The sequence below is a fragment of the Triturus cristatus genome, chromosome 5_2 (assembly GCF_964204655.1).
Source record: "Triturus cristatus chromosome 5_2, aTriCri1.1, whole genome shotgun sequence".
NCBI classification, from domain to species: domain Eukaryota; kingdom Metazoa; phylum Chordata; class Amphibia; order Caudata; family Salamandridae; genus Triturus; species Triturus cristatus.
This window is the reverse complement of record NC_140588.1, coordinates 620,135,450-620,153,140: the sequence shown is the minus strand read 5'-3', so window position 1 is coordinate 620,153,140 and position 17,691 is coordinate 620,135,450. Positions and strand designations below refer to the sequence as shown.

At 47.4% G+C, this 17,691-nt stretch overlaps 1 protein-coding gene across 7 annotated transcripts in view; it reads left to right on the top strand.

Annotated features, from left to right (window-relative positions):
- CENPI (centromere protein I) overlaps nt 1-17,691 on the top strand; it is a 708,963-nt gene that overhangs the window by 237,830 nt on the left and 453,442 nt on the right. For all 7 annotated transcript variants that reach the window (XM_085607721.1, XM_085607722.1, XM_085607716.1 and 4 more), the window contains 3 exons: nt 15,196-15,244; nt 15,655-15,701; nt 16,341-16,430. In XM_085607721.1, coding sequence (XP_085463847.1) covers nt 15,196-15,244; nt 15,655-15,701; nt 16,341-16,430 — 186 coding nt within the window. The remainder of the gene's footprint in view (nt 1-15,195; nt 15,245-15,654; nt 15,702-16,340; nt 16,431-17,691) is intronic.

Below are 17,691 nucleotides of genomic sequence, written 5' to 3'. Positions count from 1 at the left end.
TGCTCATCTAGGGGGTCTGGAGATCAAAGGCCTTTGGTCTCCGGAGGAAAGGTTGTTTCACATCAGCCTTCTGGAATTGCGGGCAATACTTTTGGCTCCTGAGGCCCTTCTACCCTCCCTTTGTGGTCAGTCGGTTCAGATCCAGACGGACAACAATACCGCGATGTGGTATATAAACAAACTGGGAGGAGTAGGGTTGTATCGTCTCTGCAGAGAGGCTCTGCGACTCTGGTCCTAGGCTCAGGACCATCAGATTTGTGTTATGGCAAATCATCTGGCAGGAGTGCTAAATGTTGGTGCGGACAGTCTCAATCTGCAGTTTTCAGACGAACATGAGTGGCGGCTTCATTCAGAGGTGATCCATCATCTTCAGAATGTGGGGATTTCCTCGGTTGAACCTCTTTGCCACTCGCGAGAACGCGCACTGCCCGTCGTTCTGCAGTCTCCAGTTTCCAATGCAAGGAGCGTTGGCGGATGCGTTTCAGTTGGAATGGATATCGCAGCTCCTATGTGTCTCTTCCCCCCACCCCCCCCCTTCCCTCCCCCCAACCCCCGCCCCCCTAATACCCTTGATTCCTAAAATTCTGAGGAAGATTCACCAAGACCGGGCCCAAGTTGTATTGCCCAAGAAGGGTGTCGTACACAAATCTACTTCACTTCTCACCGCACTCTCCGCTCCGTCTCCTCTCGCAGGGGCAGGTTCTACACCACCCCACCTCCAGAGCCTGCACCTTCATGCCTGGAGATGGAACGGGGCAACCGGAGTTCTTTCTCTCTCCCACCGGATGTGGTGGACGTTATTTTATCTTCCAGGAGACAATCCACCAAATCTATTTATTCCTCCAGGTGGTCCAAATTTGTGAAATGGTGTGGATAGCGGTCCATTGACCCTTTAAAGGCCCGTTTGTCTGATGTGCTGAGTTTCTCTTTCCTTAGCTCAGCAGGGTTGTGCTGTGGCCACAGTAAAGGGTTATTTGTCGGCCTTGTCAGCTTTCCTTTGTTTCCCGGACCAGCCTCTTTGTTTAAATCTCCGGTTGTTATGAGGTTCATTAAGTACCTCACCAATAGGTTTCCTCCCGTTCCCTTCATTATGCCTCAATGGGATTTAAATATTGTACTCACTTTCCTTATAGGTTCTCTGTTTGAGCCTCTTCATAGTTGTCCGTTGAGGCTTCTGTCTTTCGAAACGGTCTTTCTGATCGCTATTACCTCGGCCAGGAGAGTAAGTGAGCTTCAGGCTCTTAGTTTCAAGCCTCCGTTTTTAACCATTCATGCAGAAAAGATGGTTCTCAATAACCCTGGGCGGACAACTACGCTACGCTCACGAAGTTTGCGTAGTTTGTGCTGCTTCGCGCTACGCGAATTGCACGTAGCACAGTGCAAAATCGCGTAGCGTAGTTGGCATTTTTTGCTTGCTCGCAGTCCTCAACATCAAGTTGGCGACCGCGAGCGAGCAAATGACATCCCGGCGAGACATTTTCCTCGTTCGCGATCAGCAACATCAAGTTGGCGATCGCGAGCGTGGAAAATAAACCTCCCAGCGAGATTCTCCACACGGGGAGGTTAGGTTTCTCATTGCGAGTGGTCGCGTATGCTCGCGACGAGAAACTACCAGTTCGCGTTGAGAAAGCTGCTGCTCGAGCAAAAATCTACTCGAGCGGCAGAAAACGACAGCTCGCACTGTGCAAGAGGCCGTCTTCAATGATCGCACAGTGCGGACAAGCAACCGGCACTGTGCAATCATCGCGAACAGCGCACTACGCAGTAGTGCGAAGTGCACTTCGCGTATCTACGCGTAGCGCCACTACGCGAACTACGCCCAGGGTTAGTTCTCAGGACCAGGTCTGCTTTCCTGCCTAAGGCGGTTCCTCCTTTCCATCTTGGGCAATCCATTACCTTACCTACCTTCTATCCTCCCCCTCACCCTTCTAAGGAGGAGAGACTTCATTGCCTGGATCCTAAGATAGCCGTCAGTTTCTCTCTGGACAGAACCAAGGATCTGAGACTGGACGATCAGCTCTTCGTGGGCTATGTTGGACGTATGAAGGGCAAGGCTGTTCACAAGCGGACACTCCAGGTGCCTCCTGAAGGTATTCTAGCTCATTCCACCAGAGCTATCTTCTTCTGCTTTGGTTAGAGGTGTTTGTTATTGACATTTGTAAGGCAGCAACTTGGGCCTCCCTCCACACCTTTGCGAAGCATAACTGCTTGTATTCGGAAGTTAGGAGGGATGGCCATTTTGCATGCTCTGTGCTTCAAAATTTTTTGGGATGAGTTGGTGGACACCCTCCTCCGGGAGTGGGACTGGTGTGGGATTCAAGTCAAAAGGTGAGGAATCCACGGGCAGATGTATCCATGATAAGAACAAGTTACTTACCTTCGGTAATGCATTTACTGGTGGATACAGTATCTGCCTGTGGATTCTTCACTGACCCACCTGCCTCCTTGTTGTCCACCTTCGTATACCAAAGGAGTTATTTGTTATTTGACACGGTTGTTTCCATATGTCTTTTGATTCCCTTGCTAATGCTGAATAGTAAATGCTTTGTTTCTTTAGCTTTTCCTGTTTTCCTTTATGCTGTGTGTATTTATGTATATATTGTATACTGTGTATACTCCAGTTATGTTGTCGGTCCACCCGTTCGAACCGGAGGCACGGAAAAAATGGGTGGAACTGACGTCGGCATGCCGACGAGGTCTACTTGCGGCTCCGGTGACTTCATACGGAGTCACGAGCGGAGCCGTGCCATTGTGACGTCCTCGTTGACGTGGGAGAGCTAGAAAAGTTTCTGTGCAGTGCTGGCGCAGGGGTAATTCATAAGGTGAGGAATCCACAGGCAGATACTGTATCCACCAGAAAATGTGTTACCGAAGGTAAGTAACTTGTTCGATGGCATGATAGTGCAATAAATTGGTCAAATACTTTGTGGTTCACTTATTTGTTCACATAATCCGAAACTGCACATGCATTCTACTCTTCTCCCCAAAACTACATACTACGCCAGGCAAGAATGAAAATTTTCCTAGCTATCGTAACGGAAAGTTTCAATTCTATTAAGGACTCGGAGGCGAGGATTATGCCTTCTTTCTCCACTTTATTCACATCAGCAGCACAGAAAGAACAACAAAGACTACGTTTCCCATGAGACATCGGGAAAAAACAGTAGTTAACAACAACGTGGTAACAACCAATCAAAACGATTAAGAGTGTCCAATCAGAGCTTCTCCTGTAGATATAGTCCCTTGTTAGTGTCCAGATCTCCTCTTTCGGAGCGCGAAGACAGCCCAGCACTCAACTTCAGGCATCCTGTTTGTGGGTATCAGAACCTGCAACAAACAAGGCAGTATTACCAAGGGGAAAACACAACCCTAGGTAGCAGATCAGAAGATGGAACGGAATCGTTAGGGCATAACGAGCAAGTCTCATCAATATAACATGAATGGAAAAATTTTACTTACATCTGTACGGGGAGGGATCTCCTCTGAGAATCGGGCGGGATAATCCTCGCCTCCGAGTCCTTAATAGAATTGAAACTTTCCGTTACGATAGCTAGGAACATTTTCATTCTATGTCAGGACTGGAGGCGAGGATTATGCTTGTTTAAAGCTTGCCCACAACCAACTGAGCCATATTGATTATTGGCTTGAAGTAGAACCTCTTAAAGGTGGAATCCGAGGACCAGTCCGCTGCGTTCAGAATGTCCTCCAGGCGGGCCCCTAGACCAAACGCCTTCGAGGCCATCGCTCCCCTTGCGGAGTGTGCCCCAAAATGTCAGAGACTAATGCCCGCCTCCTGCATCACCCAACGCACCCATCTCGCGATCAGTGGCGTAGCTAGGGGGGGGCGGTGGGGGCGGTCCGCCCCAGGCGGCACTATTTTGGGGGCGGCGGCCTTTATAATTTATTTAGGGACACTCACTGACTGACACTGCAGTAGTGTCTGTGTTCCCAAATAAATTATAAAAGGCCGCCGCCAGTGCCGCGCGTCCCCGTGTGAAGAGCAGGCGCACCTTATAACTGCTGCCTGTAGTGCAACATGCGCGTCACTCTTACCCAGTTTGTAGATCCTGTCCCAGGGCCGTCAATCTGGTAGCGCGCGAAAGCGCTACCAATGACGGCACTGGGCACTTTGTTAGGCCAGCCCTCGCTCGAGTCACGCGCCCCACCACCTGGCACGCACGCACGCGCTCGCCAGCATGAGTATCACTGGAGGTGGGCGGCAAAATCAAATTGCCGTGGCCGGGGCCCACTGTAACTCACGGCCTGAACCTGCCTGCAGCCAGCCTTGCGTGCACCTCTGCATAGTGCAGACCGGAGTCCGGCGTCGATCGATGTCTTCAATTATATAGACCGCTGAATTTAAGAGACCTGTCTAAGACGCAGATGTATTCAAATATGGTGCTTGCAGCGTCGCGCCTGTTGCATGCCGCTCGCACCAGTCCCACCGGTTCCTATCACCAGCCGTTTTCCTTAAACCCCCTCAATTTAATAGTGCCAGTCCCGAGGGAGTCTAAGAGAAATCAAGTGAGTGACCTGGGGCAGCGGTCGCCAGGACATAATCTGCGTGCAACTAGACGCCCCGCCTGCCCAGGGACTCACCGGCCTGCCAGCCCGGAGGGTGACTGTTAAATGAGACGCCCGCCAAACCCGAATTATCACAGCGTGCAGTTCAGTAGTGGCCTAAATTGAGCCTGCAGCCACTGCCTTGAGACTGGGGAAACTGTGTGTCATCAAGCAATTCTAGAAGCGCCACCGCCACACTCCTCCGGACCTTGCGACCACTGCCAAAGTAAGTGCCACCAGCCTCTCTGATTTACACAATAAATGGCAGCAAGCGGCGCAGTCAGGCAGGAAGATTATTGTGAGATGATTGTTAGAACTCTTTCTCAGTCAGTGAACAATGATATCTGGCGCCCTTTTGTCTTTGTCTCGTTCAAAATTAAGGCCAAAATAGAAAGGCTTTTTGAAGTTTTAATAATGGTCATTAGGATACTGATGATATAATTTGAATTGACCTTTGTACATTACAAGCATATAACCACGGCGACACAACACACACATCTCTTCAATCAGCCTTAACCCTCACGCCATATAAGCATCTAGATTTAGACAAAAAAAAAATAGTATGGGTGAGATAGCTCGGTGGGTTAAAGCCTGTGTGTGCCTGCCTGTGTTAGTACTAAAGTGACACTGCGGGATATTTTCAGTTTCAAATATCCTGCTGGCTTGGGCCCCCCGTTGCTATTTTCAAATGTGTGTTCTATTTCTTGCAGTACAACAGGCAAAATGCTTGTGAACACTGCAAATCACTTCAGTTTCATAACTACCTATGAAAACCACTTCAGCTGTTGTCAGGGGAGATGTGCTACAAATAATATTTTGCTAGAATGGAATACCCACGAAAGTCATTGTGTGGTATAATGTTTGTCTGGTGTAAAGTGCTCTGGCACCCTACATTGGAATGAGCAGCACTAGAAAACAAATGAACAATTTGTGAGAGGGGCTGAAAGATGTTAGAGTGCTTTACAAATAAAGATATAAGGCATATAAATGATACCACACAATGGCGTTGGGCCATATATGATTGACAAAGAGCATAAAAATAGAAATTACAGCAGAAACAAATATTGAGTAACAGCAAAGCCACAGGTCATTTGCAGCAGTTTTCAGATCTTAGTTTCTTCTTGCTCAAATGGGTGCAATTTCCTATATTTATATGCTTCAGTTGTCTTCATTACTTGATTTTGCTTGCGCAGAAGTGTCATTCATAGTCATTTAAATGTCACTCATATTTACATTGAAATTATGAAAATGTCACACATAAGTAATCTGAAACCTTGGCAGCGATGAAAGGTGTTTAGGGTCTCGTCAGCAGGCACTTGACTTATATACTTCATGATGGTAAGACACTTTTTTCATAAATTGATACTGTGACTTACATACTGAGAGGTGCTAACCTCGAGCTTTGGGAGGGAAAGGTTTCTGTTTTCCTGAATAGATGTCCCATAGAGTGACTGCTTCCTAAATTAATTTAAAGCACGACCTGTATTATGTTTTATCAGCTCTTCTGCTTTTGCATTCACCGTCCTCTAGCACCGAAAATCGCAACATACATTAGTGTCGTTGAGCAACATAATTCAGAAAGTTATTCTTGTCAAATACATGCTCAGAAAGCGATTTAAAACAGTGCACGTTATATTTTATCACCTAAGGCAACTGATGCAGCCCAGCATCAGTCAATAGCCGTTAGATACCTGAACTCACTGTCTCTCCAACGCAGCTCTTTTATTCTCTCTCTGTTTGGCTGAAAGCGCTTACCTGTTAATGTGCTACGGTACATTTATATATAGCTTTCTTTGCGCTCATGACATCTCTTCAACGTTACAAATGGGGAATGTCATTTTCTGAATGGCCATTAGTCTAGACACTTTCCACATTATTACCATTAGTCTTTCTGACTTTAATAGTTGTTCCAGGCTTTTGTGTTTAACATTAATGGGACATCCTTCGTCAGCTGGGAAACTGATAAAGAAGTGCTCCTCCTGCCAAAACGTATGGTGGATTAATAAAAAAAAATGAAACTGCACACCCATTTTGTTGCCTATGTCAAACATTAACCCATCCGCTTTTGGTGTGTCAGCGTCTACCATGTTTGGATTTTCTCATAACGGGACATACCATTTTACACACAACACCGCCCTGGCTGGCTGTAACTTATGTGTGCCTCACCCTCACTCCCCTGAGCCTTGCCCGATGCAGAGTGTCTGAGGCGAGTGTCTGAAGCCACTGTCCAATCAGGTTACAGGGGCACTAGGGTAGTTCCCTTCCATTTCTGGTGCTTTGCAGCTGTTAAAGTTTCTCTTTGCTGAAATTAGAGTGATTTCTGATATTTATATGTTTCCCTCGTCTTCATTGCTTGATTTTGCTCGGAAGAAAGTGTCACTCATAGCCATTGCAATGTAACTCATAATTACACTAAAATTATGAAAATGTCACACATGACAATCTGAAACCTTGGCAGGTATGAGTCGAGTCTGGGGCAGTGGCAGTGCTGGGCGATAGGCTGCAGCAGAACCAACCCCTACGGTAGAGACCCTGCCACCACTGTGGAGCACTGGAGCCTGAGGAAGGTAAGAGCTAAACGGTTGTCACAAAGGGAGGAAAGGATCTTTGGTGAGTGGCAGGGCAGTGGGCACAAGTCCTATAAAAAGAAGTGGGGGGGACTAACCGAGGTTTCAGATAGCTATGTGTGACGTTCATAATTTCAGTGTGGTTATGAGTGGCATTTGACACTTTCTTGCGAGCAAAAATCAAGCAATAAAGATGAGGAAACATAAATATCAGAAATTAGACCCATTTGAGCAACGAGAAACTCTCAGAAGATCTAAAACTGCTGCAAACACCTGCTGCAGCTGACTATAATTAAAAGGACATCTATGGACGTCTAGAGAGCAGGTCACATGGCTCCACTAAGAATTAACACCAAAAAGAGCAAGGACCTGCGGTTAGGCTGTAGAACCACTGGAGCGAAGCTGTGCCTCTGACAAAACAAGACAACAGTTTAGTAGAGAACACAGATCTTTACTGGACCCCACCAATGTAGACTGGGTATTGCTGGGTGCACATGAGGCATTCAGAGTTGTAGTGGCATGAGCATCACCAGAGCCTGCCCTGATGTCCTGGCATAAATATCTCTAGTGTCGCACAGCGAGTGACAAGTTACACACCAAGTGTAAATACACCAGACGACACTTCAAACAAAGATTGACATTTTGTTTTCTGCCCGTGGCAAAGAAGCAGCTTGGTCTTCAGCCGGGTATTCATTCCACCCTGCATTGCTGTTTAAAGCCTGCAGCACAGCATGTGTTGAAAGACCCCTAAATCCAACACCCCACCTTCAGATCCAGATTCACGCAGGTAAGTGCAAAAGTAGTCTGTCTCGAGTGACATTCACAACGCACGCTGATGAGAGTACCTGTCTGTGAACATGTGGTACTGCCGCTGTTTGGAGAGAGCTCAAATAATAAACCAGAAGGGAAGAATCACTAAACTCCATGCTGCTCTCTCTGTCCCACATGGAACCTGGGCCCAGACTATAACAGGGTGTGAGAGGCCCTAACATAAATCTCAATTGCCTCAGGCCTATACCATAAATTCATTAGAGTCAGCTGATTTAAGGACTCCGGCCGCCACAGTGAGCATGTGCGTGATTGCTGGGCAAGCCTCGGGAGAGCCTGTGAGACACACATAGCGGTCACAGTCAGGCAGGATGACAAATATGTTTAAAAGTATTTTTTTTAAATCACACCAGTATAATTAAGCGAGTGGCCCCGGGGTGCTGTGCGCAGCCCTCTACAACTGCGAGTTCAGATAGTTAACACTTACTTGCACTAGTTAATAGACCAATGTAAAACTAGCATTCCAATGATACATGTGAGAAATATTTGTGCCCGAAATTTGACAGTGAGGTGAGATTCAAAATTCGAGTCTGAAACTTAAGCTCACACAATCACAGGACTGCGGATGCCATGGGCGGCAACCTGAGGGATAGCCCCGGGCGCCACAAGCTCTAGCTACGCCTCTGCTCGCGATGGTGGGCGAAGAAACAGCCTTAAAGGGTTTCCGGAGCGTAATAAGCAGCTGTCGCTCCCCCGGAGGGCGATATTCCTCCGTCATTTCCTCATAGGCCTTGAGACAGCGGACCACACAAAGTTTCGGTGAATCCGGAAATGCCGGGTAAGAGACGACTCTTGTATGGCACTTTGTTCGGCGAGAGAGGGTAAAAGTCACTCCCTCCGGAGTGAACATCCGACCTGAGATATCCAGAGCGCGCACATCCGACACTCTGCGGCAAGAGATTAAGCAAAGAAGCATTGCCAGCTTCGCAGACAACTCCTTGCGGGATAAAAACCGATTGGGTTGCCAAGACAAGAAGAGATTCAAGACTTGATTAACATCCCACAGAGCCGAGTATCGCGGCTCTGGGGGCAAGGAAAGCCGAATGCCCCGCAGGAGTCTGCAAACCAAGGGGTGTTCGCCCACCGCCGAACCGCCCACTGGGACGTGACCCGAGGAAATGGCTGATCTGAAAGTGTTGATAGACCGGTACGCCAGGCCATTGGAGGCCAAATGAGCCAGGAAGTTTACAACGTGGACCACATCTGCGCCCACGGTATCGTAATCCCGTCGCAAACACCAACGGGACCATCTGCCCCACGCAGACTTGTATCGTTTAACGGTGCTATCGGCCCAGGCTTTGGCGATGAGCTCTTCAGCCGACCGCGAAAGTCCCGGGGCTTGCCATCTACCCCTGAAATCCTCCACGCCATGAGCCACAACGAGCTCGTTAACATCAGAGGATGAGGTGCACCGTACGGATCCTTGAGGAGACCCGGGGTCCGGGGGAGTAGGATTGGAAAATCCCAGGAAAGTTCCAGCAGAACTGGAAACCATACTTGAGAACTCCACAGAGGTGTGATGAGAACCAAGTCCGCCTGCTGTCTGCGAACCTGAGCCGTCACCCGGGTAATCATCGCAAAGGGAGGGAACGCGTAACCGTGATCCATACTCCAATCCTGGAGAAACGCATCCGTGGCCGCTGCCCGGGGGTCGGGCCTCCAGCTGAAAAACTTCGGGAGCTGGTGATCTAGGCGGGATGCAAAAAGATCCACTGTAAACGGACCCCAAAGATCGCTGAGGGAGGCAAATACCGAGGGATCCAACTTCCAGAGGCTGGAGTCTCGGAAGTGACGAGATTGATAATCGGCCTCCACATTGTCCCGGCCCGGTAGATACTCCGCTGTGACCGATACCTGACTGTCTAGGCAATACTGCCAGAAGCTCGCCGCCAAATCTGAGAGGGCTTTCGACTTGGTGCCCCCGAGATGATTGATATAACGGACCGCTGACAAATTGTCCATTTTCAAAAGTACGCAAGACTGCACTGAGTCCTTGGTCCAACATTTCACTGCAAACGAGCCGGCCAGAAGCTCGAGACAATTTATATGTAATTTGCGTTCGGCGGGAGACCACAAGCCTCCTGTGGAAAGCTCTCCGCAACGGGCGCCCCAACCCAGCTTGCTGGCGTCGGACTCTATGACCAAATCCGGCACTGAACCGAAAATGGCCCTGCCATTCCATGCCTCCATGTGTGATAGCCACCACTGGATTTCGTTCCGAGCCTCGTCGGACAGGCGAACCTTGTGGGAGTACGGAAACCCCCTCCGAAGAAAGTACGCCTTGAGGCGTTGAAGGGCCCTGTAGTGGAGCGGGCCCGGAAAAATCGCCTGAATAGAAGCCGACAGCAGGCCCACGACCCAGGCCAGCTGGCGGAGGGACACGCGCTGGCGAGCCAGAACGCGACGCAGCTCGTGGCGGATCTTTGCAAGTTTCCTGGACGGCAGACTGAGAGTGGATGACACGGAGTCGACGACGAACCCCAAAAAGGTGACCGACTGAGCGGGATGGAGAAGGGACTTCTTCCCATTGATCACGAACCCGAGGTCCTGCAGCAAGGACACTGTCATCTGTAACTGATTGGCTAAAAGGATGGGACAGGGAGCCATTACGAGTAGGTCGTCTAAATAGACGATCAATCTGACTCCGCGAGCTCTCAGGAACTCCACCACTGGTTTGAGCACTTTTGTGAAGCACCAGGGAGCGGAAGACAGCCCGAAAGGGAGTGACGAAAACTCGTAAATCCGGTGACGCCATTCGAACTGAAGGAAACGGCGGTGAGGCCGAAAAATAGGAATCACCAGATAGGCGTCCTTCAAATCCAAACGAACCATCCAGTCGTGAGGACGGAGAACGTCCCGCAGGAGATGAATACCCTCCATCTTGAAATGGCGGTAAACTAACCACCCGTTGAACTCGCTGAGGTTTATGACTGGACGTTTGCCTCCATCCGACTTGTCCACTAAAAAGAGGTTGCTGATGAAACCGCGCGGGTGACGCGTCGCTGGCGAGATGGCCCCCTTGCGAAGCAAGGAAGCCACCTCCTCGTCTACTAGCTGAGCATCGTGACCTGAAAACTGAATAGGGCGAGGGGGAACCCGTTGCATAGGCTGTCCGAAGTACTCTATGTGAAACCCCCTTATCGTCTGAAGAACCCAGGCATCGTGGGTGAGCTGTGACCATGCCCCGTAACAACTTGCCAGACGCCCCCCTATTCTTTGAGGGGAAAAAGGGATAACACTCACCGGAGTTTGAATTGGAAGTTCCTCCTCTGTGACCTCTGCCTTTGCCGCGGCGTCCTCTCGTGGGGTAGAAGTTTCCAAACTTCGACTGATCCTGATACTGACCGGAGCCTCTTTGGTTGTTTTGGTGACCTTGGCGACCGGTCGAGCGGCCCCTCCCTCGACCGGCCCCGCGAAAAACACGTGGGAACACTTTTTTAATAGTGGACTGCGCCCTGTCCAGTGACGTGAAGGTATTCACGAACTTGCCTAATTCCTTAATGAAAGGTTCACCAAAGAGACCTCCTTGGGCGACAGCCCCTGCTTCCGAATCCGCTAAGTCGCCGAGTTTCGGGTCAATCTTAATTAAAAGGGACCTCCTCCGCTCGGTAGAGAGGGCACAGTTGGCGTTGCCTAAGAAGACCACCACCCGCTGAGCCCAACCCGAGAGGGTTTCGGGTGAAATCATCGATCCCGAAGCTTTCGCTTCCTCCGCCATGTCGAGGATTTTTGTGGCGGGACCCAAAACGTCCAAGAGCTTATCTTGGCATGCTCTCCAAGACCTGTCGATGCCCTTCTTAGGGTCTCGAATAAATTTTTGGAGGAATGTCAACATCCTTGGATCAATGTCCGGGGTCAGGGCCACTTTACCCTCCAGCGAGGGGCGAGGACACTCCGCTCGGAGACAACTGCGGGCCTCCTTTTCAAGTGGGCGCCTGATATGCTCCGCGACGTAAGTCGCTACCTTGTCAGCTGGGACCCAGTCTGAAGAGCGAGGGTGAACAATATCATTAGGGTCCAACATTTCAGAAGGAGTAGGAGGAGGTTGTAAGTTAGAGGGCCCCAAAGGGGGTCTGTGAGGGCCGGGTCGGGAGCCACGACCTGGACGGGCTGGCATCGGGATCCCCAGAAGGACCTGGAGGCGAGGGGGGGGGGAACGAGGTTAGGAGCCAGCGAATCGCCCGCACCCCACAAAGGTTGGCTATCAATGAAGGCCCGCTTGAGGCGCTCAAAAGCGTCCACGTCTACCCCGGGGGCCCGGGGGCGTTTGGGAGGGGGAGGCCCCTGGAGTTCCTGGGTAGTAGAAGGCAGGGACGATCGACGCTCAAGTCGCAAAAATGCCTGTTCTATTTTTTGCGTCAGCCTGTCCTCCAAAGGAGATATGGCCTGGTCCACCGCACTGTAAATAGAGGTGTCAACCGCCTCATAAAAGGCATCGCCCCACGGCATATCTGCTAGAGGATCCTCCTCTTCCTCTTGGTAATCCCCGTAAAACTCCATTATGGGGGGAAAAAGGGCAAAAGACTTTTGCGCTGCACTCGCAAGAAGTATTCACAACTGGGTGTCAGTTGACAGATTTAAACGTGGTAGATCCACACTATATTTTTTCATGCAGGGTGACTAGCCCTTGGGGGACATAAGCTGGCAGAAGCAAATCAAATTGTGTAGTGCAGAAGACTGGGCTGGAAACGTCCCCAAAGTACGCCTAACGGCGAGTACAAGACCTCCTGGGAGGCGTCAGCACTAATGTGCGAAATACCAGACTCGAGTTCCCCGTTATTAACGCAAACGCGGGAACCGAGCGTCACCAATGCAAGTAATAGGCCCGCGAGCTGAAAACTGAAGCTCGCGAGGCCGGTACAGACCACAGTCGGCGTCACTTCTCAGCCCAGAGCTCCAGAGGCACCTAAACGCGCGCGCGTCTCTGGAAACCATGAAAACCAGAGACGCGTCGCGTTCAGTCACCGCCTCTCGCGCCCTCAGGCGGCGGGAGGACCAGAGCGCGCCAGCGGAGCCGCGTAGGAGTGGGAGACGACTCTCACTCCCGCGGCCCAAGACGAGACGAAATTCGTCGCAAAAACACACCCCCTACCATAGCGACGGGGAAAATAAAATCATTTAACACCGTATCGGCGAAAAACACAATGAAGAAGAAACTCGTCTACTGCAATATATATTAAACGTAACTAACAACTCTCAACTGGAGCGAAATAACAGTTATGTAAATACATGTATGAAATAACCAGTATGAATAACAAGTATGAAATTTATCACAAGCCCCCCAAACAGCATAACCCTGAGGGACTTAACTGGCTGCGCAGCAGCGAAGAAAGAGGAGATCTGGACACTAACAAGGGACTATATCTACAGGAGAAGCTCTGATTGGACACTCTTAATCGTTTTGATTGGTTGTTACCACGTTGTTGTTGACTGTTTTTTCCCGATGTCTCATGGGAAACGTAGTCTTTGTTGTTCTTTCTGTGCTGCTGATGTGAATAAAGTGGAGAAAGAAGGCATAATCCTCGCCTCCAGTCCTGACATAGAATCTACATTTTTTTTTTCTGGTTTTTTTTTTTAAACAAATGTGTCTTCTCTTGTTCCATGTGTATTCTTTTTTTTTAATGTAAAATTCAGAAAGCATTGATGAGTGAGTGCTGTAATGTTTCAAAATGGTTTTGAGTAATTTTAAGGACTTAAGTCCTACGTTTGGAAAACCTTTGTTTTCAGTATTTGTTATTAATGCTTTGATGGGTGTTGTAAAGGATTATCAACTTTGTATCACAATGACTTCTTTATTAACAAATTCTATTTATGGCAAGTCCATGGTGTCATGTGAGTCGGAAGGTATTTGCCCATTCAGTATTTTAAACCTTCGTCTTCTTACTGCATGTCAAAATGCTGTGTCCATTTATGCAGTACCAGTAATGATTAACCAGTGCAAGAAAGACTTTGACATTTCACACTAAAAACCTCAACACGATGTTGGGAAAAGTCTCTGATTCGGTAAGCGATTGCCTCGCGGTCGACGTTCCACCCGACCGATTACGATGCGATCAAACACTGTTCAGTCGGAGTCCCATTGATCCCCATAAGAGCCAGTGTTTTGACTAACAACACAGGCTCCTTTGACGAAATGGGGGGGGTGTAAAACCATGCACCCTGTTGCCGGCACCTCACAGTGCCTGCCACACATACAGGGTTTTACAGGGGTGTGCCTTAGGTACCTTCCTTGGCCCTAACCAGAAGCCTCCGGATGATGGAGGCCCTGCTAGGGGCCCCCAAAGTCACTCCCCGGCAGCCTTTTCGTTTCGGAAAGGCTGTTGGAAATTGTAATCGGTTGGTTGGAAACACTCTCTGTAGAGGTGCACAATGCGGTTCCTACCGAAACGAATACTCCGAAAGCCAGTCTGAACCGATTCGGAATAAACGCTTGGTTTCCTTTACGTCCGTGAACATCTTAATCGGTCGGGCAGATTTTTGAACAGACCAAGTCGGTCGGAAGGGTTCTGATGTGGTCTTGGAAATTCCGATTCCCTGAGTCTTTCCGCCCATCATCGTAATGAGGCTCCAAGTGTTTAAAACAAAGCGTGGCAGCAGAGATTGTGATGATTAGTTTACGAAGTATGCATCGGTCATCTCTAGGTTTGTGCGGTTGAGTGTCGCCTCATGGTTGACTGCCTTAAATCCGTTAAAGGATGGGGCAGGTATCTTGCATATACTGACTACCATATATATTTGATGTGTGTTGAATGTGTGAATCAATGGGATGGGGACCTTTTAGCGATAAAGGCGGTGAAAATCAAGTAAAAGGAATGATTCAACCCCAGGGTTGCTGTTTTGTTTTTTGTAAATTTCCACTCAACTAGGCAACAAACTTTGTTTTGTATTAATAACTATTCTATCCTATTGAGCCTTTTGACATTTTGAAAAACACGAAGGTAAAATAAGAACTCTTGCTTATAAAACTGTTGTTAATGCAAACCTAGCTTCTCCTCTATAGTAGCACTAAGTTTGTCAAGCAATGTTACAATCTTATATTGAACCTGATCATTATCATTGCTGCTTCCTTATTTTTCTGATGGTGTGTGGATATAGTCCACAGAACACTGTATACCAGAAGAAATAGGACCCTACAATCTGTGGTATTACATGTTCTCTCATGCCTTTTTCTTAAAAATTACCTTTATGTACAAGTCTGTTAAATTAGTTTTCTTTTATATTTTTTTTATACCAACAGTCTCCCTTCATTTGTCATCTGCTCTATTTACTTACCAGGAAAGAGAGCGGTAAGTCCACTTTTTTTATCTAGGTGTAAGATGACAACAGCGATTACTCGCTCATGCTGTTTAGTTGAAAAGTTTTTGTTTAAAAAAAAAAAAAAAAAAAAAAAACAGCTGTTTGGAGATCTCAATGAAAATGATCGCACTTTCAATGTGTGCTGAAAGCAGCAGCCCTTTCACAAGAATAAAATCTCCTTTTTAAAACATTTTGCATGCATTAACATTTTTTTTTCTGACGAGAGAGAGAGAGATTCCTAAAGCAATGGACACTGTAATGTTGAATAGTGTATTCGTCGGTGTGTTTTAAAGAATGACAGTGCAATGTGAAAAATACTGGATTATTATTATAAATAACAATCTCAAGCAGTTCAACAGTATTAAAAGTGTTTCTTCTAAATATGTTTTTTCCTTTTTAGTGAAGCCTTTTCGAGTTAGAAAACTAATAGAGATGCAATCCAAAATGGTGAGTCCTCAAGAACAAGGCAAGTTAGGGCCTTTGGAGCTCTACATCTGTTAACAAGCTACATGGCAAGATTTTTTACACCAATTAGTCTATTACAAATATTCATCTGTAAAACTCCTGGATGAGTCAAAGGATATTTTATCAAAGTATATAGGTTTTTCATTTTTCACCTTGCTTAGTTAAATTTGTGGTGCACAGATTTCAAAAGGTTTTGGTTTCTATTTGCTCTTTCGTTTTGGTGGTTGACTTTTTCAGTAAAGTAATCATTTTTCTGTGCCACCTTCTAGATTAGCTCTTCTTATGAACTTTTTTTTTAGCAGATACATTCAAATAGGCTACTTCAAAGATTTGAAATGTTTGAGCAAATGATGTTCGAGATTGTTCCTATTCTTCCGTTTAATATTTCTTTCAATCATTCTATGTACCCAGCATGTATAAAAAAAAAAGTTGGGTTATTAAAACGTATAGATTATTCTGAACTGTGAAAAAATATATAAATAGCTGTTGCAATCAACCAATATGCTCTTTAAACTCCCACCACATACAGTGCTCATGTCCTCTTGCTGTGTGTTTGTTTGGACTAGATGTCTGCACTTGATGATTTTTGATTTTGGATCTTAACTCTTCGCATTCCTGCAGGGAGCACTTCCTCATCTCCAAGGCTTGTTGTCGCTGTACAAAATCTATTGCCCTCAATTGGTTTCAATATCGCTGCCAAATAAAGCAAAGGTATGTGTTCTGTATGGACCTCTCTAATGGTAACAAAGGACTTGTTATATAATGCTTTGCAAACCATGTCCATTTTGAGAGAGTAATCTGCAGTTGTATCAATTTCACTTCTGTACCTTCTAAAACCTGGCATTTCATTTCTATGCCCTCTAAGCGATTCATGACATTGGTGGTTCTTCATCATGCAATTCTCTCTGATGCTCAAAAGGTAGAATACCTCGATGCACAGAAATCATGCCAAAAAGACAACATTTTCTGTTTTTCCAGGTCCTTTTGCTGAAGAGTCTTAGAGAAAAGAGGGTTAACGGCGGACTGCAATGGCTGCACCTCCTTACTTTGTTCCCATAGTATGTAATCAAAGGGTATAGTTAATGATGGTGTGCATGCGAACGCCCCTGCATCCGCCGCTAATAGATGCAAACTGCCAAGCAGATCAATGAAGTTTTCAGAAGGGGTTTGGAGCGGTGCACCACCAAATTACTTGTTAATGCATCACACCAAGTGGTCAGTTGTTTGTACTCGAAAAAATCTTTATTTTAATTTAATTGTCCAACCATAGTCTCAGCCAACGCGTTTCGTTCGAATTGAACTTCGTCAGGGCATATGTGTGATTGCGAATATATTCCAAAAGTATGACCACCGTCTATGTAAACAAATATCCGTCTCGAGAGGAGCAGTGATAAAAGCGTCGTGTTTTCCAAGTAAATAGTCCTAGTTGTGCTCCCAGTGCCACCTTGATAAGAGCACTGACACTCTGAGGGGAGAGCACGGACACCTTTTGCTGAAGAGTCCACTGCAAAAAAGTGCAATTAGTGCAAAAAAGAAAACTGGAAATGATTCCTGAATGCAGTGCATACAGACATTAGGAATTAAACCCTGTTCCCTAAAGAAACGTGGAATAAAGCACTATCCCATCTTGCACAGTAGGGTGATAGTTATTTTGAGCTTTGTGAGGAAGATCATGAACACAATCCTGCTTTATTTATAATAGTTTTTTGCCTTTTAGCACCAATTCTATTTTGAGACATAATAGCTCCACTTTTGTGAGTTCGTAGTGTGGGTGGGGATGGGACAGTCATACAAGTACCCTAGGACCCCATCCAGGACTAACTGAGCCATTCCCGTGATATGAGCAGAGTCGCTCCAACCCCCAGTCATTTAGTCGATGGCCAGTAGCGGAGACGCCCAGTAGAGCTTAACATCGGCCGCCCCATCAAATGGAGATCGACGGCATGTATCGCACACGGCGCTTGGTGAGCGC